This window comes from Scomber scombrus, chromosome 12, assembly GCF_963691925.1.
Source record: "Scomber scombrus chromosome 12, fScoSco1.1, whole genome shotgun sequence".
Lineage (NCBI taxonomy): Eukaryota > Metazoa > Chordata > Actinopteri > Scombriformes > Scombridae > Scomber > Scomber scombrus.
The window spans coordinates 15,149,016-15,173,562 of NC_084981.1; the positions used below are offsets into that span (position 1 = coordinate 15,149,016).

At 41.0% G+C, this 24,547-nt stretch overlaps 1 protein-coding gene across 1 annotated transcript; it reads left to right on the forward strand.

Annotated features, from left to right (window-relative positions):
- The first annotated feature begins 443 nt into the window (after nt 1–443).
- Nucleotides 444–24,311, forward strand: LOC133991623 (semaphorin-4G-like). Its single transcript, XM_062430098.1, has 16 exons — nt 444–586; nt 5,344–5,635; nt 10,154–10,302; nt 12,443–12,505; nt 12,623–12,721; nt 12,939–13,032; nt 13,114–13,227; nt 13,909–14,063; nt 15,019–15,194; nt 15,930–16,074; nt 16,912–17,134; nt 17,863–17,978; nt 18,065–18,219; nt 18,636–18,694; nt 19,193–21,683; nt 23,376–24,311. Exons 2-15 carry the CDS (start codon nt 5,500–5,502, stop codon nt 20,200–20,202), a joined length of 2,694 nt encoding a protein of 897 aa, XP_062286082.1. The 5' UTR covers nt 444–586; nt 5,344–5,499; the 3' UTR covers nt 20,203–21,683; nt 23,376–24,311.
- The last annotated feature ends 236 nt before the right edge of the window (nt 24,312–24,547 follow it).

Consider the following 24,547-nt stretch of genomic DNA (forward strand, 5'->3'; position numbering starts at 1 on the left):
AAATTTGTTTGAATTGATAAATATATTTGACTATATTCTTGTTTGATGAGTGCTTACATTTGATCAATAAATCCAATTAAAAAGCTCTAACATGTATTTTTTGGATGTATGTAATTCCCTCTATGAAGACTAGGTGTCAGTGTGGCGTCACTCTGCAGCTTTAAATGGGACAGGTTGTGTTCAAGCACCTTTTTTCACTTCTGCCTCATAACTATAACTGCCCTTCCTGAGACTGGGGTTCCTAATACACTTAAAGAAAGTGGGACAATAAACCACGAAGCAGGTTTGAAACTGAGCTGTTGGATAAAGAACGGACTACCTGATTCAGTGTTTCCAGGCTGGTGCTGTGCGGAGGAAAAGAAGTGAGAGTTGAGGGAGGGCGGGCCACCTGTGATGGCAAATGAGTGGAGAGGAGCTACGAGTCAGTCAGTCATTCCTTGTCAGAGCTACGTGTGTGTCATTCAGTGAGTGTTTCTGTGTGTAGGTGTGTGTGGAAACTGTATAGGCGTTTAAAGTCCAGTTGGATTATCTTGAGCTCAAGGAAACACACATCTCCTGCTCTTCGGGGAATTACTACATGAGTCAGGTAAGACACACTGAACATTATAGTGTACGAGCACTGCTTCGATTCAATCTATCGATTCAATACCCCCACTTGTTTATAGAACCTACTTTTGTTCTTCTGTGGTATCTTTATAGTATTTATAGTGATAGTTAAGTAATTCTGTGTCGTCGGTGTGTATTTAATGCACTAAAATATCTTTGTAATAGTTTTTAATGGTTTTACAGTGACTTAGAGTTTGATATTGGTGTAATATCGCTCACAATATCCTGTCTCAATATGACATATATGTCTATGAGGTGGGCTTTTTATCTATTTTTTAAAAAACCCTTTTCTCAACCTTAGAAGCTCAATATACCCCACAGGTGTAGAGCACAGATATCATAAATGTGTGTATAATTGGCTTTTCTTCCCATCTCGTGCTTCATTTTACTGCATTACTACTTGAAAAAAAACACTCCTGAGGCTGCATCAGTACAGTGATTTCCAACCTGTCAGATTTCAACAGGGATGTGAACGAACTGGGCAGCATGCAAATCCTGTGATTCATATGGAAAACACATGACAAGAAGCCAGTTGGCAAATCAGCTGTAGACACACACTGATGATGTTGTAGATACTTGGACAGCATGATTGATGTGTTTTAAGATGGATAATCAGCCTTCTCCTGCCCAAGCTGTGATCTAATCATTAGCTGTGTGGAGAAACCCAATGAAGCCTCTTGTATGCCTGTTTAAAAAGTCACGATTTAGTACTAAATGGTAAGTGGGAGGAAGTAAGATATGCAAAGATGTGGTCATTCAAAATAAAATGTGTTATTGTTATGTAGATAGTGTCATTGATGTTCTCTTCCTATTGTGTTTTACACCACCCATTAAACAAAGGTTAAGTGGTTGTTCCTCATTTAAATGTTTGGTTTTGGTCACTTATAATTCCCCAGTGTTCTGCTGCAGCCTCTCATTTGGCTTCAGCTCAGTCCAAGGGAGCAAGTTTGATAAATCTTTATGAAACAGGCAGCTCAGAATACAGTCAGCATGTCCTGTCGATGGAAATACCACAATGAATGAATTTGGGGGGGCCTTTATCTTCTGTCTTTATCCAGACAATTGGTGTTGTGTGATGTAAGGGCAAATTTAGGATTATGGATAAAATAAAATAAATAAAATAACTTTCTATTAGACTAGAGTTATTTTTATAAAACAGATATGTCTTAATTAGCTGAAATCATCCAATTTTCTTATGAGATTCTCAATGGTTTTGAGTGGTTTCAAACTTTGCCAAAAAATTGTGATTGATTCGTGAGAAAAGCTGCAACAGGGTGAAAAGATCCTCAGAAATAACACAAATTATTGGTGAAATTCGGTTTTACACAGTTGTAAATGATAGCAAACAGCATGTCAGCAAGGTCTCGATTGAAAACGATTCATTAAATGCATTTTCAAAACTACTGTACAGTACCGACCGCGCACAACTTTCTGCGACTCTCTTTTGTCGTATCTAGCGTGAAAGGTTAAAGAGCCCAGTGTTACATTCACAAAGTCAACTGTACAAAGTCTGCAGCTACAGTAGACTTATTGGGAACAAATACAGCTCAGTTCTGTTTGTGAAACAAGAGTGTTTCTTAAAAGCAGTCTGAGTCTCATTTGTAGCTCAGCTCAATGGCTTTGACTGTAATCTTTTCTACCATTTGTTAAACACACACACAAATAATGTTTCCAACTCAAAAACATTCAATAGTATCAAGTCCTTTGGGACAAGTGCTAGCTGTTGATGGAGCTGTCACTGCAGTGCCCCAATCTCCTCTATTCAGGCAGGTTTGTAGACACTATACATATATATAATTGCCTGATGAAATCCATTTCAGTGAATGTATGTCATGGGACCGAGAGCTGGCAGCGAGATCAGGAGGAAGACAGATTAGAAAGGTTCGGTCGTGAGCGGCAGAGTCTTTGTGATGTCCTCTGGGCTCACCTAATTTTATTTTCAACATCTCTTTTTCTACATTTTCTCAAAGTTTTGTCTCAGTGGTCAATTAAGAATTGAAAGCATCTGCATTTGTGGGGACAGGAGCAAGTCAAGAGTAATGGATTTTAGATGAAAGATAATCAGCAATGTCACAATTACTGGCTCTTCCCTCTGCCCTGCTGGACTTTCAGATGGTATTTCCCCTCTTGCTTGCTGCTTGCTCTCCCCTCTTTCATATTTAATTTCATATTCTGTGGAACATTTCCATCTGAATAAACTCCTTCTTTTCAGGGTTATAAGACCATGTCAAGACCACTGTGGCTGGCTGACTGACTGACTGACTGAATGACTGACTGACTGACTGACTGACAGACAGACTGAAAGGATTTAAACCCTGACAGCCCATTTTAGTGATTTTTGTGCACAGGAATCAGATAAATGACTTACAAAGAGCTCTTCAGTGTACCTCCTCCATAGGGCTTGGCGATATGGACAAAATCAAATATCACAATATTTTAGACCAAATACATCGATATCGATATTGCAACAGTAATATAGAGATGACTGTTGGTGCTTTAACAAAATATTTACACTATGACATTTTTGATAAATAATAATCAGTAATGTTGATATAATGAAAAAGTGGGTAAAAGGTAAATAACAGAACAGTCTGATAAGTTCAGAGAATTATATATTTTACTGTAATGCAGCCTTAAAAACCAGGAAAAGACAACACTGATGACATATTGCGATATCCAAAATCTAAGACGATATCTAGTCTCATATCACAATATCGATATAATATCAATATATTGCCGAGCCCTACTCCTCCACCATCTTTTCAAGAGAAGCTTAGACAAGTCTGGGAGGATAATAGTGTTAAACAGGCCTCAGGAGAGACAGTACATCCTGAGAAGCAATGTAAAACTGAAATAATGATTGTTACCAAAGTATATTTGCCATAGTAGGAGCAAGGCAGAGCTGTAAAGACCAATAAAAAGTTAACATAGGTGAAAAAGTAGTATTTCCCAAATGGCTACATTTACAGTTACATCAGGCACTCATAAAGTCAGCCTTGATTCCAGGCTGTGGTTTAGAGTTCATTCTGTCAGTTTTGAAGAAGTTTTAGAAAACGAAAAAGTCATACATTTTCATCCACCCCTGGAAGAGCCTAATTAATTTAATTGCATTGGTGGTTTTGCATGATTTATCCCATTACCAAGCATTTAGATTGGTTTCCAGCCAGTTGCATTCCAGTGGAGATGAAATGTCCCTTAACAGAAATCTATCACCATGAAGATTTTGTTGACTATATTTTTCAAACTTTCTTCAGTCAATGTAATGAATTTGAAAACTTTTCCTCGAAGATGAATTCTGGGAAAGTCCGACATCCAAGACTGTGTTTTTAATGCAAGCTGCTAACAGATTCCAAATATTTTCAACATCATATCTGTGGTTAATGAATTAATTTAGTTTATTCGAAATATCACAAAATAGTGAAAGATGTCCCTCAAAAGTTAACAACTTGTGTACGTTTTGAGAAATGTGTAACAATAATACAAAATACAGATACAAATACAAAACCAACACCATGGTCCCCCTGCAGAACCATTATTCTAAGGTTTCAGTTATTTACTTTGCTGCACATTGTACATGGATTTTTTTCAGTGGCCACAGTGACAAAAATGATGGTATAATATGTTCATACTCTTGTTGCTTTTCATAACATTAGTAGTTCATAACAAGTCTACATAGTACCGGTTACAGTGGGTGGTAAAAAGTTATCTATCCAATGATAATCAGTGATTACGTGCAGTGTGTGTAAAACATGAGCCATTCCTTATTTGACCGTTACTACCATCATGGTTCACAGAGTGCAGCTCTTATCCTCACCTGCATGCTGCTGTGGTTGTCCAACACATTATGCAACGCTCAAGCCCGCCGTTGTCATGGTGTCAGACCTGAGGGACTGCTGAGACTTTCTGTAGGAGTCACAAACACTAATTGTGCTAAGTGTGTGTGTGTGTCTGTGAAGAGAGAGTCAGAGAAAGAGAGATGTCACCATTCCACCAAAATATAATGGTTTGGGATGCTCCACAGAGTGTATCTGTCAGTGTATTCTCTGTGCTGGTGTGTGTGCACTGGTGCATGTGATGGTGACACAAACACACACATCCTCCCTCCCCTCCTCTCACTATCTCTCCTTTCTCTCCTCCTAAAGAGAGTCTTGTTCTGCCGGAACAACATTGGCATTCACATCACACATCTTAGAGATTATCATATTTCTCTATCTTCCCTCTTCGTGGATTTTGCTCCTCTCGGGTGCGTCTGCTGTTTGAACTTGCTTCACACCATATCGATCTGGATTGCTCCACGTTGCCGTTAAATCCTCAAGTGTTTGCTCGTGATACTGGCACGTTGCTCTGTTTGACAGTCACTGTTTGGTTAATGATATTTTCAGTCATGTGTTTGGACTAGGCAGCTGCTGATTGCGAGACAATGTTACTTTGCAACATTTAGAGCTGGCATGAATCTGCCGGTGCCTCAATGGTCTGCAAAAGCCCCTAATATTTTATTGAGGGAGTGCACTTTGTGTGTCTTTCATATCTCTGTCGTCATCCTTGTGAAATCCTTCACATCAGCTTATTTCTTGTGTTTGAACTTAACTTCACCAGCTTGCCTTCTTGTTCAACTTCTCTTAACTTTTAAAACTGTCACAATTTCAATCACAAGGCTCACATGCACAGTGTTTTGTTTTTCTCCTGGTGTTGACTTGACTGCTGACACTGTTGGTTCTGTGTGTGTGCTTTTTTCAGGTTTCTTCGGTCCTCACTACAGCACAGTGAAAGAGGCTGCCTGCTTGTCTGCCAGCGTTGTCGGAGTGCATGGGCGTGTGTGTGCAGGGTTATGCAAGTCTTTGGGTGAATATGTTTGTGTGAATGCCATTGCATGAGTGTATACCCTGACACTCGATGGGGATGCATGGAGCTCGACCGTCTGCGCTGCAGGTCCTGCTGCTCAGCTGCTGTGTGTTTGCGACAGCCGGTTACCCATTCAGAACGCCCCTGGACCTGGATGTGACTCCACGCGTCACCGTGTTGACCAGCGGTAAGCACAAGCACATGTTTTGTTCTAAAATCAGTCGGTTTTTGAAGAGTTTGTGGTGCATCACGTTCCTCCCAAATGATAAAAAAATCTTTATTATTGTGTCCTAAATTATATTATAAATATCACAAGGAAATATTTTGTTACGGAAGCTGTCAGTTTGTTCTTTAAAAGCTGAAAATCTGCACATGGGAAGAAACTCTTTATATGTTCTGTAGTATTGCAGATGCAGCCTTCTTTCTCGTCATATTGTTGTCACTTTCCCTTATTTCCTACTTCTTTTCTGCCTCTCACTCTGTCTTACTCTCTCCTCCTGACACAGCTTTTTTTTTATCTTTTCCGTCACTCTCTTTTCACTCTCTTCTCTTTCACTCATTTTGTGCACATTGACTGGTACACAAACACACACACACACACACACACACACACACACACACACACACACACACACACACACACACACACACACACACACACACACACACACACACACACAGGTTAGTATCACACCTGCCCCTTCTGTTAACCATGGTTTTTAAAAAATGGTATTACTGTGATTATTATTAATTTATCTTGTGCGAGTGATGGCGTGTAGCCTGAGGATCAGCAGATCAGAAGTGCTTACACTGGGATCCCTACAGAGCATCCAGGGAGACTGACATCACTGTAGGTAGTAGAGAGAGAAGCACTGTAACCATGACAACTGTTGTAATATGGTGCAATACGAACGTATACAGTATTTTTCAGGCGTGCATGTGTGGGCACTGTTATCTGATCCTGGACTTTATATGTTGATACACAGACGTGTGAAAGGAATTTTCTCACGTCTCCACTTCGAGACTTGTAGAACAATATTCCTCCTCTCCTCTTCTCTTTTCTAAACAGATGTCTTTCTCACCATGCATCACCTGCGTACACTCACCATCCATCTTTTCTCCTGTTCTTGCTATGAACCTCTCTTGGTATCTCAGTTTCTGTAAATCATTGGTTAGTGCTCAAGCCCACTTACATGTCCTCTTACACAACTGATCTCCTCCTCTGCCATCCACCTCTCTACCTTGGCACGTAAGCTCTGTCTCTTTTCCTCCGTCTTCTCTTTATTAGTTTGTACTTTTCTTATCGTTCGCCTGTAATTCTTTTCCCCTGCCTTTACCCTCTTATCCTTGTTTCTTTTGCTCCTGATGGGAAGACTTCGATATGCAAACTTACCACTAATCTCTTTAATCTGTGTGTCTCTTAGCAACCTAAAGGCAAAGACTCAAAACCTTGTGCATGGTGGTTAAAATCACACACGCATGAATACCCGCACAGCCTGACACAGTTTCACACACACAGTTTCACACACACACACACACACACACACACACACACACACACACACACACACACACACACACACACACACACACACACACACACACACACACACACACACACACACACACAGCTATGTTCTCTCCCCATTGCAACTTTCGTTTCTTTCCCATAAACAAAGTGAAAAACTTTGAGGGATTGAGGTTGTTAAGGGTGATTAATTTGACGAATTCCAGTGCACAGTTTAGAGGAGCTGAAGAGTTTAAAACCTGGCAAAACAGAAAGCAGGTTGATTGTTAAAAAGACTGAAAACTTGTGTTACATCAAAATACCCTTTCATGATACACATTGATTTCAACCTGTCAAGTATTTTGAGAGTTTATCATATTTTGACACTTTAAATAAAGTAGACAGATGCATGTAATTTCCACAGATTCCTTATTTAGTACCACCTGCATGTTGGTCAGTTTGCGCGTCAGAATACTCCAAACCGCTAACAGGCCTGACGCTCGTTGGTGCATCTGTATGTAAGGCTGTCAAAACACAGTCCAACACTTAGAGGTTCAGCAAGTGTGTGTGCGTACATGTGTCCCTGAACACTGTGTACTGTGCTGATCAGCTGAGGTCCCTCTAAGTGTTTGCTCAGTAAATATGATACAGCCTTCTCACGCTGCTTCTCTCAATCTTTTTCTTTCCCTATAGAATAAATCCTGCTTTTTTTCTCTCCCATGATCGTGTAAACTGAGGGTAAAATGTGCTTGGGGATATTATTCTGTCATCATATATTTTAAATACAGCCCTGATGAATCTAACTCTGTGGTATCACTCTCTCTGCGAGGTTGTTTTCAGGTGTCTAACTCCAGCTATCAGGCCTTCACACAGAAAGTATTGTGTGTCCTCATACTCTGATTACACAGAGGAAACTTAGGCATTGTCTCTGCTGTTATGTCTTGTCTTTACCCACAATGAGGCACTCATATTGTGTGCACTCACGTAGGAAAACTTATTGTTCTGAAAATCCTGTACAGTGTTCATGTAATACTCTTCTTCCTGATGCTGGGATTGAGGGAGGAAAAATAGATACCTGATCACCCAGGAGCAGTCTGGGATAAGAGCTGACTGCTGCAGGTGAAGTGAGAAGAGAGGATTGTGTTTTGCAGCAGCTGATAGGAATCTTAATGACAGCTTACTTGGTAACCATGCAGTCTACAAAGGGATTGATACTGGAGATGGAAATGGACTGGCTGAGGTGCAGGAAGTCGGACACTTTATGTTTTTTGGTGATATTGAGCTACTGTACTCATTACTTTACATTAAAATTAGCTTGATTTCTTAATTGGCATCAAATTTCCCAGCTGATAGTAAACCCTGCTCAGCATTAGTTGGATAGATATTTTCATTTGACAACTCATCACATTGGTGGAGATAATGTTATGGTTATAACATGCCTAGAGGTTCCATGTGTCTTTGATGTGTGTGTGTTTGTGTGTGTGTGTGTTAACAGTGGTGTCATGTTTACCCAAGCTAAGCGGAGCCCTGATAGATCGTAGGTTTGGAGCTTACGTAACTCTCAGACATCCCATGACTGTGGCGAGCAACTTTATGACTTGAAGAGTGAGTGTGCTGAACAATTTGTCTCTCTGCTGAGTGTTTGTGTTTGAGTGAATGTCATTAGTATCTTGTCCCGTCAAACAGATCCATCCCAATATAGTCTGGAAAACTGGACGGGGGGGGGGGGACATAAACACACAGTAAAGAAACAGCTTCCAGTCACAGAAATCCACATGAAGCAGAAGTGGATCTCTGAAATCTGATGCTGTGTTGGGCCTCTTTTCATTATCTTCTCTGTCCTTAGCGGAGCTGTGTAGGATAAGCATAATCCCTTGGCTTTTATTGTCAACAGTGGAGTGGCTTGGCCTTTATTATCAACAGTGGAGTTGTACTTTCATTTCTGGCACTGACCAGAAATGAAAGTACTATATATAACTATAGATATTACAGATGATAGCAGAAACTCCTAACATTTTTATGCTGCTGAAACCACCAAATTTGTGGACATTTTTATGTCCTGCATAGTAATGTCAGGCGGGTTGGTCCACCACTTTCTAGACTGAAATACCTCAACAACTTTTAAATGTTATGCCATTTAATTTAGTGCAGCCATTCAAGGCTCTCAGAGGATGATTCCCACTGACTTCGAAGATGACCTGACTTGTCCTATTGCACCTATTGGCAGACATCCCAACCTGCAAAAAGTCATTTCAGGGAGGTTCGTTCCGGGATCGGTGGTTGTTACACTCGGTGTCGGTCCGGGGGGGGGGGGGTTTCGGTCTAATAAGCAGCAACATAGAGCTATAGGGACGCTTTGCTCTCACATGCGCTGCATTTATAGTCACACAAACACACACGCGCGCAGACATGTCACTGCCCGATTTCCGGAGCTGCCCGATATAAAAAGAATCTTAAGTTTTAAAGCAAGTGCCTCAGAATAAAAAAGCAAGTCTTTCTCACTGCTCTGCACTGATGTTCAACAAACATTAAAAAAAAATCCATCGCAGAAGATACATTCCCATCGCTCCCATTGTTCTTCTGTCAGGTTTAACTTAAAAAGCTCTCCCTCTTGTGCTTTTAATATATACTACAACCTGATAGCAATAACTTTAAACACATTCAAGAGGCACTGAAGGAGCTTCATGAGTGCTTTTTCATTTATTTTCTTGTTCAAATTATCAGATAAAGGTCCAGATGCAATAGGATCTGTGGATGTACACATTTCAGTAACTGCTCCAGTTGAACTGCAAAAATAATGATAAACCAATAAACCAATGCCTTGAGTTTTTGAGAAAATAGCAGTGTGAGCAAGTTATTATTATTATTATTGTTATTTTCTCTCCCAGAAAGGTTTAATTTGTTAGCCCAGAGTTGTTCCCATAGAGACAAACTGTAATCAATTGCAGTAGACAGTTGTGTGTGCACCAGGCTAATGTATGTAACCATATGAGCGAGAAGAATAATCCATTTACTCATTGTTCATGATTTCATGTCGTACTGCTGATTCAGTCACTTAAAAGCACGTGTGATGTATTCTTTTAAGGTCATTAGGACTTGTTTTGCATAAATAGATGTAGCGGCAGCTGTGTCAGGGGTTACAAAAGGTTACCTTCATTAATAACCTCTTCTATCCTATCCTCTCTTCTCCTCTCTCAGGTCTCCAGGGCTGCAGGCGTTTCCAGTCCTCTGCAGTCAACTACAGCACCATGTTGCTGGAGGCTGACAGTGAGCATCTCTACGTTGGGGCCCGGGGGGCTGTATTCGCTCTCAATGCCTCTGACATCTCAGCCAGCTCTGCTCTCACTGTGAGTTTGTTTTGGTGTTGCTGCTTGTTGTGTGTCTCAACTGCCACGTCTTTAAGTCAGCCACTGCTTCATTTGCATTCCACAGTGTAGGATCTTTTTGAGGCAACACTTAATTTTGAGGCATCAGGATATCTTCCCCTGACACCCCTTGTGTGTTTCTGTGTGTGTGCAGTCACATTGTTTTTAACACAATAACTCACAGAAGCATCTTGCTGCATAAACTTACATATTAATGAGAAAAACTGAAAACTGTATATCCTTTACTGTAACTCTTAAAAATAGATGCTGAATTAACATCACTTCATGTATTGAAATCATTATAACACAGAAATTGTTTCTAATTAATATAGTGATTAGCATACTATCTACCTCAACCCAGTTGCCAGGATTTACCCTATTTTTAAGTAAAAACTGTTAAATTAAACTATATCCACATGTTCCCACAGTTTACAAGCTATATCACTCTCTTAATAAATTAAAGTTTTAAATATCTTGTTCATTTTATAAACACTTCGTTGGCTTCTTTGGTATCTCTAGACACTGGGAATCTTTTGTATTTGAAATGAGTTTTGTGAGTTGAAAGGTCTTGTTCTGCCCAACATGAGTTAGTTAAATGATGGACCCAGCAAATGGTCTGTGGGGTTAAAGAGGCTTATTAAAGGACAGGTTCGCAATTTTTCAAAATCTGTCTTAAAACAACAGTGTCCAACAGGTGCCCAAATGAACACTGAAATAGATTTCTTCTTGCCATAAACATTTCTCCTCTTCATACTGAGCTTTCAATTACAGTGATGGGGGTGGGGGGACAAAACCCACAAGCCTCCTTTTGTGCAAAAATGTATCTAAAAGTTTATCTGAAGCTAATATGAAGGTTTTAAATCAATGTTACAGTCTTTGTAGTGTCAAAGTCCATCTTTTTGATACTGCTCTTCCACCACAGCTCAACACGGAAACACTGTCCGAGAGAACACAAAGAGGGAATTTGATGCTAAAAAGACTGTAAATGTGGCTAGTATCCACCTGATATGACTAACTCAGCCTCATATAAGCTTCAGATAAACTTGTAAATGCATTTTCGTGACTTAGTAGACACTGTGGATTTTGGCCCCCATCACTTTCACTGAAAGCACATTTGAAGTGGATCTTTTAACAGCCAGAATGAAGAGGAGGAATGATTACAGAGAGGACAACCTCTTTCAGTGTTCACTTGAGCACCTGAGTGTTATTTTATAAAAGACTTGAAAACTATAAAATATTCTAATTAAAATAATATCACAGATTATTGTGCCTTGGTTGATTATTACAATGATACGTTTGACTTTATCCCTTGTCTTATTATCCACATTGATAATGTCCTCAGCTGTAGGCATCATTGTTAATCTCAATTTCTTTAAAGCCCCTCAAAACTCTGTTTTAAATAGTCAATGTTCAGAAAAAAACATCCTTGCATGTTATTTCCTCAATATCTGCTGAAATCCCACACTGTCAGATCTTGAAATGTCAAATGTTGCTTAATCCCGATGGCGCATGGATGTAGTTGATATCACATTTTTCCAACTGAGCATTACACTCATAATGGCGTTTTCATGTAAGACCGCATCGCTCATAGTAAGAGGCTAATTGTGAAGTACGTGTTCAGGGCCTATAATGTATGATCGTTAGCAGTGTTGCTGTGATTGAGTTGAGTCCTCAAAATACTGCATGTTGTATATAGACACAAATGATCAAGACATTAAAGTCGACCACCCGTTTTAAGTGCCCATAAGAGCTGACACACTGCTGTTTGTTACCTGATGACAACCTGACATTAAGCTGTTATGCTAATTATGTTAATGCAGTCGTCTTTCATGAGCTATGATTTCTTGTGCGTGCTTAACACACCTCGCAACCACTCGTTCATCCCCAGCTGTAAATACAAATGTGTTAAGTACATTTTCTGTGTTACATAAGAGTTTAATAAAACATGTTATTCATCCACAGAGAACATTCTGCTGCCAAACTTTAGGGTAGAATGATTTAAGTTAGGCAAGATCTTTCTCTTCTATAATCTACTGTCAGATCTGTGGTATTTTGCTAAAAAAAACTGTGCAAGTCAGTGATATGAAATCATTCAACTCTGTACGCTTATGCTGTCTATCAGATTGAGTGGGAGGCCTCCTCTGAGCAAAAACGTCAGTGTCTGCTCAAGGGAAAAGACAATAAGGTAGGAATTTAGTTATTTTTTCTCCCCTTTTTACATTGTTTTGTGTTTAGTTCTCTCCCATGTATTGATATTCGTTCCCCTACTGAAATGTTTTCTTTCATTCTCCTCCTCTTCCAGACTGAGTGTTTCAATCACATCCGCTTCCTTCAGAGGTTCAACTCCACTCATCTCTACATGTGTGGGACTTATGCCTTCAGACCTCTGTGTGCATACATAGTAAGGAATGCAACAACTGTACTGTTAAACAGATTTGATATTTATTTCTCCTCAGTGCAGTTGCATATGTTACATTTTTTTAAACTATAGAGCTCAGTATAGCTGTTAAAGCTTGATCTGCTATTCTTTCACATGAATCTTTTTCTTATTTTTTGTGAGTCCTCATGTTGCCTCATCGATGAAACTAAATGTCTTCTGCTTTATTCATCCTATGTAGGATGAGAAGAGTTTTGTGATATCGTCTCAGCCTGAAGAGGGGAGAGACAAATGTCCTTATGGCCCAACGACAGGCTACACTGGCCTCATTATTGGTAATGCCTTTTAACAGTAAGCAAACTTTTTCAGAGTGATACAAAACAACTGAATGACCTGATAATTTGGTTTTCCTGCAGACCAGCAGATATATACAGCTTCCCAGTATGAATTCAGGAGCTTCCCAGATATCCGCCGCAACTCTTTGTCTCCCATGCTAAAGACAGAAGATGCTCCAACACGCTGGCTGAATGGTGAGTTAATCTCCTGGAATGATAAAACCCCTTTAGCATGTTTTGGTGTCAGGGTGGTCTAAGTGGTCAAAGTTTCTGTCTGTCGACCAGCTAACACCAGGCTTTAAGCCTCCATATCAGCAAGCATCTCTGGTAAGGTGGCCTCAACAGCATGGGGACAGTTTTAGCCTCAGTGGATCAATAACGCATTATTTTGCATTCCTTAAATCAGCTACTGATTGCTTTACTAACTCTTGCAACTTAGTTTTAGATGCACAGGCATTTCAGGTTTTAATGGATTATCCCGGGAGACTACTCCTGGGTTGAAATGACTGAAAAACTTGGCTCAAACTGATGTTTTGCAGATAACTGAGGCATATAAACATATTCTCCTTTTACTTTTTGCTTTCACCATCTGTGCAGACTGTCAGTTTTAGTTTTGGAATTGCCTCATGTCTCCACATTACATGAAGCCAACTGCTCAGTAAAATCTGGCACCTTTTTGCAGTTCTGTGTTTTTGGATAGAAGCCACAGGTAGAGCCTTTTTCAGATTTGTTCTGAGCAGTTGCTGTACTCAATTTCAGGGATTCAAATGTTCATTAGCAGCTTACCTGAATATCATTTGCATGTAAACGCTGACAGTTTTTAATTTAGTCAATTGTTGATTCATGAGTCAGTTCGTCTCTTTCTCCCCCACACAGAGGCAGATTTTGTGGGCTCGGCACTGGTGCAGGAGAGTTTGGGCAGCAGCACAGGCGATGATGATAAGATCTACTTCTTTTACACTGAGAGGAGCCAGGAGCAGACAACAACCTACAGCCACAGCAGGGTGGCACGAGTGGCTCGGATTTGTAAGGTGAGAGTAGAGTAGAAAGAAATGTCTGTAACTGGTAGTGAGGCCTTGCATCAGGCTAGTCAGGCATGAGACATCAGGCATGAGTGAAGCCTTAGTTGATGATAAGTGAGGATAACATAATAGATGAGGGGCTGGATGGTGAATGCATTTGTAACAAGGGCCCTAGGGTGATTAGAGGAGCAGACTGTATAGCTGATGAATGGCTTGCAAAGTCAGTTTGGCTCGGAGTGAGAGGGATGGAGAACTGGAGGAGAGAGACAGACTGTTTAGCATCTACTGCTGCCTTAATGGTGAATTATTTACTTTCCTGCTTCCCAGGAAGGAGTTAACAGTGGCAAGAGCCATTTGAATGAACTGTACAGTGTAATAACCTTGCTTGTCGTCTTCTACTGTGGCACCTTAAAATGAAGTCAGCTCAGCTCTAGTTTTCTCATTGAAAGTTAGATTTTTTTTTCATCTTAATAGAAATGCCTTGTGGTGGCATGCGTGACATTTGCCATGTGCCACTGGCTGAATACATTTAAAAGCTACAATTAAAGGGCAAGATGATGTCTGGATTTTCAAAAAACTCCCAGCCTTGAGTCAAGCTTTTTCATCGTGAACCTTTCACAAATGGGCTTCTTTTTTGCATCAAGAATGGATGTTGAGACTGTCACATTCAGTTAAAAATTCACTCCACAGTAAGTGCTTTCAACCTTTAGGTGTGGTGAAGCCTGCTGAGGACAAACAGACATTCATACAGAAACCTGTAGATTACAGTGAGGGAATCTTACCTATGGGAAGCTGTAACTCTCTTGAGTGTATCATTATTGCTTTCCTCTGCCATCTGTTGTGCTCTTTAGGAGGTTCACTTCCCCTTGTGTGCCAACTTGAGCCAAGAGATTTTATTTTGCCCAGGCCCTTACCTCATCTGACCCTCTGTCTCTCCTTTCCCCCCCGACTTTTCATCCTTCAGGGGGACAGGGGAGGCCGTTTAACTCTCCAGAAGCGCTGGACATCCTTCCTCAAGGCCAGGCTGACATGTTCTCTGCCCGAGTATGACTTCCACTTCAACATGCTGCGCAGTGTGTTCGTCATGCCTGGCCACACGCCGCAGGACACACTCTTCTACGGCATCTTTGGTCTGGAGTGGTGAGTAGGGAGAATGTGTGTGTGTGTGTGTGTGTGTGTGGGTGTGCATGGGTGCGTCTGTCCGTCCGTCCGTCCGGTGTTGGGAACTGTGGTTAAGGGAGGCTTTGAGGATGCAAATGTAAAAACTGAGTGAGACAAAGATGAAAGGCAGCAATTGATGCATTCAGACAGTTGAACAAGGCAGGCAGGGAATAACGTGGAAGAGACAAAGCAAGTTGAGTTGAGGTGGCAGATTGAGCTGAGAATATTAATTACAAAGATGGGCAGATTTAAATGGGCTTCAAAGAAGTTAAAGGCCCTTTGTAGAAACTTCAGTTTTTCAATATGGTTAATTCTCTTTAAGGTTGAGGACAAACACACACTGATGACTGAAAACGGACAAATACTGATATTCATTTTTGCTCTCTTGGGATGCTTTTCCACCCCTCCTACCTCTTGACTGCAACTCCTACAACACACCTCTGACTCCATTTTGTATTTCTCTCCCCTCCCACTCTTCACAGAGATATATGACTTCTAATCAGCTTCTTAGTATCTCTGTAAGCACTCATCCCCTCCCCTCTCCCCTGTGCTTTCTTCTTTCCATCTTTTCAACTAGGTGAGCCACAGATCTGTATTTCAACTGCTGTCACCATAGCAACACTGGGTTTACTGCTGTTATTGTTAGCAGCCTGAGCTCTGGTCTTTCTCACTCTTTGTATGTGTGTGTGTGTGTGTGTGTGTTACTGTCTGTAGGAGGAACGTGAAGGCGTCTGCAGTGTGTCGGTTTGCTCTGTCTGAAGTCCAAGAGGCCTTCCAAGGACCCTACATGGAGAACCAGGACTCTGGCTCTAAGTGGACGGAATACACTGGAAAGATCCCCGACCCACGACCTGGAACGGTAAATACACACCCACATCTCTAATACACAACATGGAGCATTTCTCCTGACTCCAAGGATTCACACTAGAAAATCCCAACAGAGAGCAGAGGAAACTGATACAAAGTAGAGCTACATGAATGATGGAGTCAGAGGAAAAGATTGAGGGTAAGTGATAAGGAGGATGAGTGGCAGCCTCAAGTATGAGGCTCAAAAAACAACCAGCTTATGTTACTGAAACCAATTTCCATGGTGATTAACTCCAGTCCATCACTTTGGCGACAATGGCTTAGTGTGCCAGCCAAGGCTGTGGCATCGTTAGCAGAAGCAGACATTATCCACTCTAGTGTCACTTAAACACTTTGAAGGACTCAATTTGAACTTTGCTATTAAATGGAAAGGAGAAAAAACGGTCAAAGGTTTTAACTTGGGACCGTGAAAGCCTCTTAGAGCCCTTGGCTGAAGTCATTTGAAAAGGACAAAGAAAGACAGGAAGTTGTCCCTTTAGTCAGGTGCAGAGAGAGCTGAGTCTGCCTGCATGTCAGCACAAACTGGCTGCTGAAATCACACAGGCTCATTGTACATTAAGTAAGAAGGCGTCTTTTCCCCGGACCCAATCTCCCACAGGTTTGCTATTCCTTCTGAAACCCATTAATTTTCCTGCAGACCATTGCGCTAAGCCTCCTGACATCCTCTCTCCCCTCGACTATCCATCTCTATTTACAGAAAACTTACAGAAACTTTTCTTACAAATGAGCCAATACCCAAAATTGTATCTCTTTCTCCTCCAGCCCACAGTGTGTCTTGTTCCATATTCATTACTGCTTTGCTCTCTGCTTTTGCCCTCTATTCCTGCAGTGTATAACCAATGCTCTGAGGGCCAAGGGCATAAACGTGTCCACCTCCCTACCAGATGATGTGCTGGACTTCGTCAGAAGACATCCTCTGATGTCCCAGCAGGTTCAGCCATCAGACAGACGCCCCCTGTTGTTCAGGAGGACCACAGACTACACGCACATGGCAGTCCACCTGATTCAAGGCTTAGATGGACAAACATATCATGTATTATACATGGGAACAGGTGTGTATGAATTTCTATCAGGTAGTAACTGTGCAATACTTCTACCAGAGGCGACATAAAAACTTAATTTGAATGAGCCTTTAACGACCTTCCAAACTGCAGTTGCTTTGCATTCTAATTTTTTAAATTTCTTGCATTACAAAGAATGCTATTTAGCACATGTCCACATGTTGGATGTTCTCACATTCTTGAATATACCAATTGCGCCAACTTCTATGCAGCAATAACATAACTGGGTCTGCAACTTATTACTATGGAGACACTTTAAGTCCCCCTATTAAGAATTTATTAAGTAGTATATAAAATTCAAATGGTTTATAACAGACTATAATGCAGGTATAAGGACATGTATTATTAATGAAAATAATTTTCAAGTATAACTTTTATTTTAACATGGGTAAAATGTTAATTATGTTCATTATTAATTTCTTTTGATTAATCAATTAATGTCAGAAAATAGTGCAAAGTGACTTTATTCTTGAATAAATTGCCAATGTTAAGCTAGTCTGAAGTGTTTGCAAGTTAATTCTCATTGCTTACTGGAATGAATGAGAGTGGCTACGTGGAAGGTAAAGTCAGTCTAAAATACTGATGTATTTTGTAGAGTGGTCAACAGAAATGTATAATATATTTAGTTTCTAGTGAACAGGCTCCTCCATGCTGTGACAATCTATAATGTGGGTGGTGAAATGTCTCTGATGTTCACTCTTGTTGTCTGTGTCACTCAGATGAAGGCTGGTTACATAAGGCTGTAGAAGTCGAGGGTCAGCTGCACATTGTTGAGGAGCTTCAAGTATTTGAAGAACCACAGCCTGTTAACAATCTGCTGATCTCCGTTAAACAGGTAGTGTGTCTGACCAGCATACCCTCACACACGCACAAGAAATTAGTCCCTCCCACAGTATTTAAATGTACTCTCTTCTCCTCCAGATGAGTGTGTACATCAGCTCTCCATTAGGTGTGGTGCAGCTGCCCCTCTCAAACTGCCACAGGTACTCTTCCTGCTATGACTGCATCTTTGCAAGGGACCCTCACTGCGCTTGGAGCGGAGCCCAGTGTGTGGACATCATGGCACATGCAGACAGGTGGGTGCCGACGTGTGTGAGTGTGATTGGATCAGGTGATTAAAATTATGCAGGTGCCATTTTTTATGCTCGATTTGATTTAATTCAAGAATCACTGTGTCCTGTCAAAATGTCAGTTCCTAGAACTGTTGCGTAATCACAATGCTGGCAGAAACATGTTGTAAACTGTGACATGTTGTTTTGGCTGTGTACTTTAAGTGTACTGATTAATCTGAACGGATAGGCTTACTCCGTAGAAAGTTGTTATGGAGGCAATAACTGATATGAGGGATAAGTGGATCAGTATACAGAAGGCGGTAGAAATAGGAATCTTAGCACCCACAATATAGGATATTTTTTATGTTATGTTAAGCAAAAAAGACATGTTTATGCTTTGCCATTATATACTTAGTGTTATGTTTTCTCTCTCTCCACAGATCCACTTTAATTCAGGACATTCAGCATGGCAGCAGGGGCTGTGAGAACACACATGATGGTATGCAGAAATATCATTTGCTGCAAGGTGCTGCTTAAAAAGTTTGCTTTTAATGCAATGAATGATGAAAGGGCGCTTGAAAATAGAAGATGTTAGGAAGGACTAGAGAGATGCGTAGTTGTCATCAGATGGCATGAATGCCTCTTTGAAAGTTGATTATGCACACTGTGTTGGCAAAACCCACTCCTCCCTTCTTTAATCACGTTTTTGCCATCTCTGGAGAGATATCTGTTTGATATTCAAGGCAGGCGCCTTCTCTCACTTCACAATTTCAATCTGATAAAATGCAGCATCTGCCCCCACGTTGTTCTCTCTGTACAAGGTAATATGACGGTGGGAATTAAAAGATTTGTAATTGCTGTTTATGCCTCAAGGAGTCTGGACAGCATTTGATAAGTTCAGTAATTGTTAAGCAATTAGCATATAAAATGAGTCCGAGGTGAAGTTGTGTGTTGAAATTTAATTTTAAGACTGATTGTGTTAATGTGTGTATTCCAGACATTGTCCAGCGGAGCCGCTCCGTGCGAGTGGCCGATGACGTGCTGCTGCAGTGTGAGCTCAGTTCCAACCTGGCGACACCGCTCTGGACTCTGGATGGCAGCGAGCTGGAGGGTTACGGCCTGAGCTCTGGCTTGAGAACCGGCACGGATGGCTTACTGATCATTGAGGCCCGGCAGGAGCAGAGCGGGCAGTACACCTGCTATGCTCTTGAGAACAATATCAAGGTTGCCATAGTTACCTACAATGTCACCATCCGCCTAGACCTGCCCCCTCCCCCACCTATTGATCCAACTGAAAACCCTCACAGTCTCTTCACCATCCTGCCAGCGTCCACTGACCCTCCCTCCTCTGAAAGGCCTCTGCCCCCTCAGCCAGCCTCTATGCTCCCCCACTTAGAGCTGCTCTCCCCGAGAAACATGGAAGCCATGTACCTGTCCCTCATAACCATCCTCGGAGGCCTGTGTTTGGTCCTCACTGTGGTCCTCGTCTATGTGGGCTTCTGCCTGCGAGTGGGCAACAGAGGGAAGTACTCATTACGTGCAGCTGCTGCAGCCTACCCGACCAGTAAAAAACACAACAAAAACAGAAAGCAGCACAGAAACTCTTCTCACATGGAACTGAAGACTATCTCCAGTCACTGTAATGGCAACGGCATTTGCAATGGAGTTTCAAAGCAGCATAACGGCAACGTCCAGGATGGAGGCTTTCTTCAAATCGTCCCTGGTGAGGGTCACACATCATACAATAAAGAGTCCCCTCCCCCAGCCCCTCCTCTACCTCCCACTCCACAACTTCCCTCCCCAGAGAGCAACTTCCCCAATGGGCTGTCGGCCACACTGCCCAGCGTCCTGAGGAGGATGAACGGCAACAGCTATGTGCTGCTAACACAAAGCGACTCTGAGAACACGTCACCGCTCTGCTCCTCCTTTGCTGAGGAGCTCAACAGGATTTTAGAGAAGAGGAAACACACTCAGCTGCTGCCCAGGCCGGACGAGAGCTCTGTGTAGAGAGACGTAGCTCCCCCTGTGGTGGGAGGACTGTTGTTACCTGGTGCTGAAGTGCCTGTCATACACCTCATCATTGCTGAGGACTTAAGCAGTGAGAGAGTTTTGTCTACATTATTTACATTGAGACAGTCCTGCTTTTTGAACCTTTGAGCACTTTTTGAACCACAATTCCCCAAATTCACAACACATAATATGTGAGAATGAGTGAAGGACCAAGTATGAAATGGAAAAAAAAAAGTAATCTACCTCACCACAATATTGCCCAGAAGGACATGTGCAGTCAGTCTGTTGTTTTATCTGAGTATCAGGGTTGAGACCAGAGAAACCTTTGATCCGCAAGCACAAAATGGGAAACAGAGACGCCAACAAGGAGAGGAGCCCCATTGGAATATAATAAACATGTGAAGACTTCCGCTGTGTGGCAGTCATATTTGGCTTGAGTCGAACTGCAGGACAGCTAGCCAAAGTTTGTTTGGGCTGACAAGTGCACAGATGGCCTATGCATTTTAAAAACATGTCATTCACACTTTATAAATATTGAAGGCAATGGATGTGGTGAAGGAGCGAATTGGTTTGCAGTGTTCTCACATTTAACAAGACCTTTATAATTATATTAACCAACCATCATACACAGTAACAGCACGTAACACTTTACACCAGCCTTCACTAAGAAATGGTGATTGAATCACTATTTAATATTACTAATAACCATAACTTTAGGCATAAGTTTAGTAATCAACCAAATTTCTTGTTATTTTATGACTTCTATATGACATTCTTTAATGAATGACAATATTAATTTTTTTTATTAAACTGATAAAGAATGAAATTAGATATCTTTGATTGCTTTAGTTAACAATTTGATTAAAGGATTTGAAAACACAATTTAGTCTCAGCTGAGGCTCACAATCAGAAATAATTAAAAATCGCCCTAAAACCATAAATTATCATTAATTTGACCCTTAATTCTTACTTTGCAATTCATGACTGCAATTCCTACAAATGGGTAATAAATGACAATATTAAAACATCCAAAACTACATTGAAGGGATGAAAAAATAAATGTAATTTAATGTTTACATACTTACAGAGATATTAAGTAGTGATTATGGCACCAATTTTTAAACTTTTTAATAGAAAACCTGGAGGAAATATGACAGTATTACTGATTTAATGCACTTTGAATATACCAGTTTTGAGAAAGAGACAAATTATTGGACACTATTATGGAGTTTGACACTGCTGCCTGTCAAGATGCAGCAGGCCAGAGGAACTTTTTGATTGGCTGTTCACAATGAAGAGCTGCAGCGGCGAAGGCCACAGCTGTGTCTGCTGGACCTTGTTTGACACAAGTGGATTAGAAGGAAAACATTGACTGTGTCTCAGCTGAGCCTTACTCCACCACTGAGAGACACCCTGCATGAGACCATAACATGGAATGACCAGTGTGTGGGACACAGCATTACACAAGAGCATCCAAGGTAAATAGCTTTGATATCTCACCAACACACCTCCCACACAGGCACTTGGCCAAACAAGCACTTAAAGAAATGGATCATGAAGTTAGTGTTTTAAAGTCTGGAAACATGCAGAACACAGAGAGCACAAGGTTACCGTTACAGTTTACAGATTTGAATCAATTTGTATGCTAACAGCTTGTTGATCTGCCTGCTGGGATTATCTATAATTTGTGGGAAAGTTTAGGTACAAAGATGCTTTTGAAGTCAAACTGTTACCATCTCAGACAAATTTACAATCTGACAGCAGAGTTCATTTAAATCAGTGGAAGAAAACATTAAATCAGGGTGATGTAAGCTCTTTTCTATCAAGCGCTCTATTTCATTCTTTCATTTCTTTTGCAGTTTTATCTTTACAAAAAGAACACTAAAATGATAATTTATGTTTTCACTTGCAACAAAACTTTATCTTTACACCACGTAGGTCATTATCTCATTCAATCTCACACACTGCTTATTTTTCTTATCAACATGCTGTTGCTGCATCTCACTTTTGCTCCTCTGTCAGAGGGCAGCATTAATTACACCCTCGCCTTATGACAAGCCTGACCTTATTGCCTTATTGCCCACTGCAGAGAATGAGAGAGAGAGAAAGAAACAGAGCGAGTTTGACATCCCCCCAGAGATTCACGATAACACTCTCAAGCTCCCAATTATTTTCTTTTACCCTTGGACTCGCTGTGGGTGTAGAAACTTGACTTTGTGGTAGCTGGGTTATTTAAAGAGCCTCTGCATGGGCACACGCATGAAGACCAGAGATGAGAGTTGTTTATTGTCCTTTCAAAAGATTTCCACTTAAGTAGTTGACTGTCACAGATGATCATAAAGATAAAAGGCAAATAAAAACAATCAAACAAAGAAACTGAAATAACTATAACAAATATCTATAACTTACTCAAATAATCCATCTGGGGTACAGGCAACTGGAGGAAATAGCAGTTTCTACACACAGACCAGCATGCTTCAGCCAGCAAAAGGAAGAGACTGAGCAGGTTCAGGTGTGGCTTGTTAAGTTGAGGCTGTCCCGCCTACCTAACATAGATAGATAGATAAGTCTTTATTGTCATTGCACAATCATACCAAGTACAATAGTACAACTGGGCAGGAAAGGTGGTTTTCCCCAGTGTGGTTTTGTATTTTATTACATCATCGAAATGGAAAGGCAGAAACAACACAGGTATACAACATATGCTTATATACATATATGCATACACCTCCAAAGGTGCAGTAGCATAATCACACATTTGATTTTATCTAAAAAGCCTGTGATGTCAGGGCGAGCGATAGGTGCTGCTGTGGTTTGCAAAACGAGACGCTTCAAGAGCAAAGCTTTCCAGTCAGTGGCATTGATCAAAGACATGAAAGGAGAAAGACATAGCTGCATAATTCACACATTAAAAGCTTTCATCAAAGCCCTTTGACCTCATTTCAAAGCAGGAGACAAGGTGAGCACAGCAGCTAGGGTTTCATTTGTCAAGATTTCAAGCCATAGTCCTGCTAAGATATTTAAAATCATTGTTGCTGATATGTAAATTATTGTAGCTGTGTCAAAAGGCCACATATAGTCAGGTCTGCTTTCAAAACAACCTTCAAACACAATGCACACTGCTGACACTTATGCTTGGATTTTTCTTCTGCCTTTTTTCTCGTTTGCAGGTCTAATGAACCCACGTCAGTTTAAATCTGTCTTGATTTCACTCCCTGGGCTATCATCTCTCAGCCAGCGTCAAAAGGCAGGACTGGCTACAAAGATGTTCTTTTAATGAGCAGTGAAATGAAATTCAGCATTGTTAGACAGCAGAGCCAGGAAACAAGCTGGAGAAGGGCTACAGCCCGAGAGTCTCTGCACCTACACTACAGCTCTGCTTCCCCACACCTGGAATGAAAATTGTTGGCTGCAGTGTCTTACTGAACAGCATTTTTCCATCAGACGGCTCTTTGTGTGCACAGAGCATCCTTGCCTCAGCTTGATGCAAACTCGTTAGACCAAACTCAACATATAACGACCTTTTCGTCACACTTGCTGCATGAATTGTGTTTCACTTTACTCTTCAACGAAAACGATATTAACGAAAAGTGCCATGGTTGATGTTTTAAAAAAAATGCTTTGTGAGCCCATTTTATCACAAAACCGTAAAAAAAAGAAGATTTTAAAAAAGTGACTTATTTATTTTGTAATTTTGTACATGTGTTTTGGAAGTTGCTGTTTAAGTGCCACTTGTGAGACAAACTCCTGACGAACAGGGGCATCACAATTTGCCTGTGTTACACAAAATGTGATAAATAGAAGCATGGTAGCCAAAAGCATGCAGAGGCTGTACCATCACCACAGATTTTAATATTGATAACCTACTAATGGGAGGCAAAATACACTAATTCATGTATTCACTATAACCTATGAATTAGGGATCATTCAGCTCTTCTGTCACTGCAATGTCCACATATTTGTTTTGATCTCTATTTTGCATGTTACACCATGCTTGTGCACACAGCAAGTCAAATTATTTCACTAATTTAACACAAGAAATAACAGGGCTTTGGGTTCCTTCACATTTCAGTCGTAATGAGTTCGAATAAAACTTTGTACTTCAACCTCTTCCTCTCCTCATCTTTGCTTGTGCGGATTTACAGTTTGCCTCTCATTTCACAAAGGTAGGGAGATGAATCTTTCCTGTGTCATATTATTGGAGCAGAGCCTCGGTATGTTGTATCTAAGAGAAGGCTGAGAGAGGTTGTGTCAGCTGGTAAATATTGTCAGACACTCAGGAAAAGAAGCTGTCTGCATTGTTACTGGAAGAGGGCCCGAGTTTCTACAGCACACCCTGGGG

Bases quoted from the DNA above. Each gene is read 5' to 3' on its own strand.
- LOC133991623 (XM_062430098.1), top strand. From the start codon at position 5,500: ATGGGGATGCATGGAGCTCGACCGTCTGCGCTGCAGGTCCTGCTGCTC. The intron at 12,506-12,622 runs GTAGGAATTTAG...CTCCTCTTCCAG, and splicing joins TCAAGGGAAAAGACAATAAG to ACTGAGTGTTTCAATCACAT. The intron at 17,979-18,064 runs GTAGTGTGTCTG...CTTCTCCTCCAG, and splicing joins TGCTGATCTCCGTTAAACAG to ATGAGTGTGTACATCAGCTC.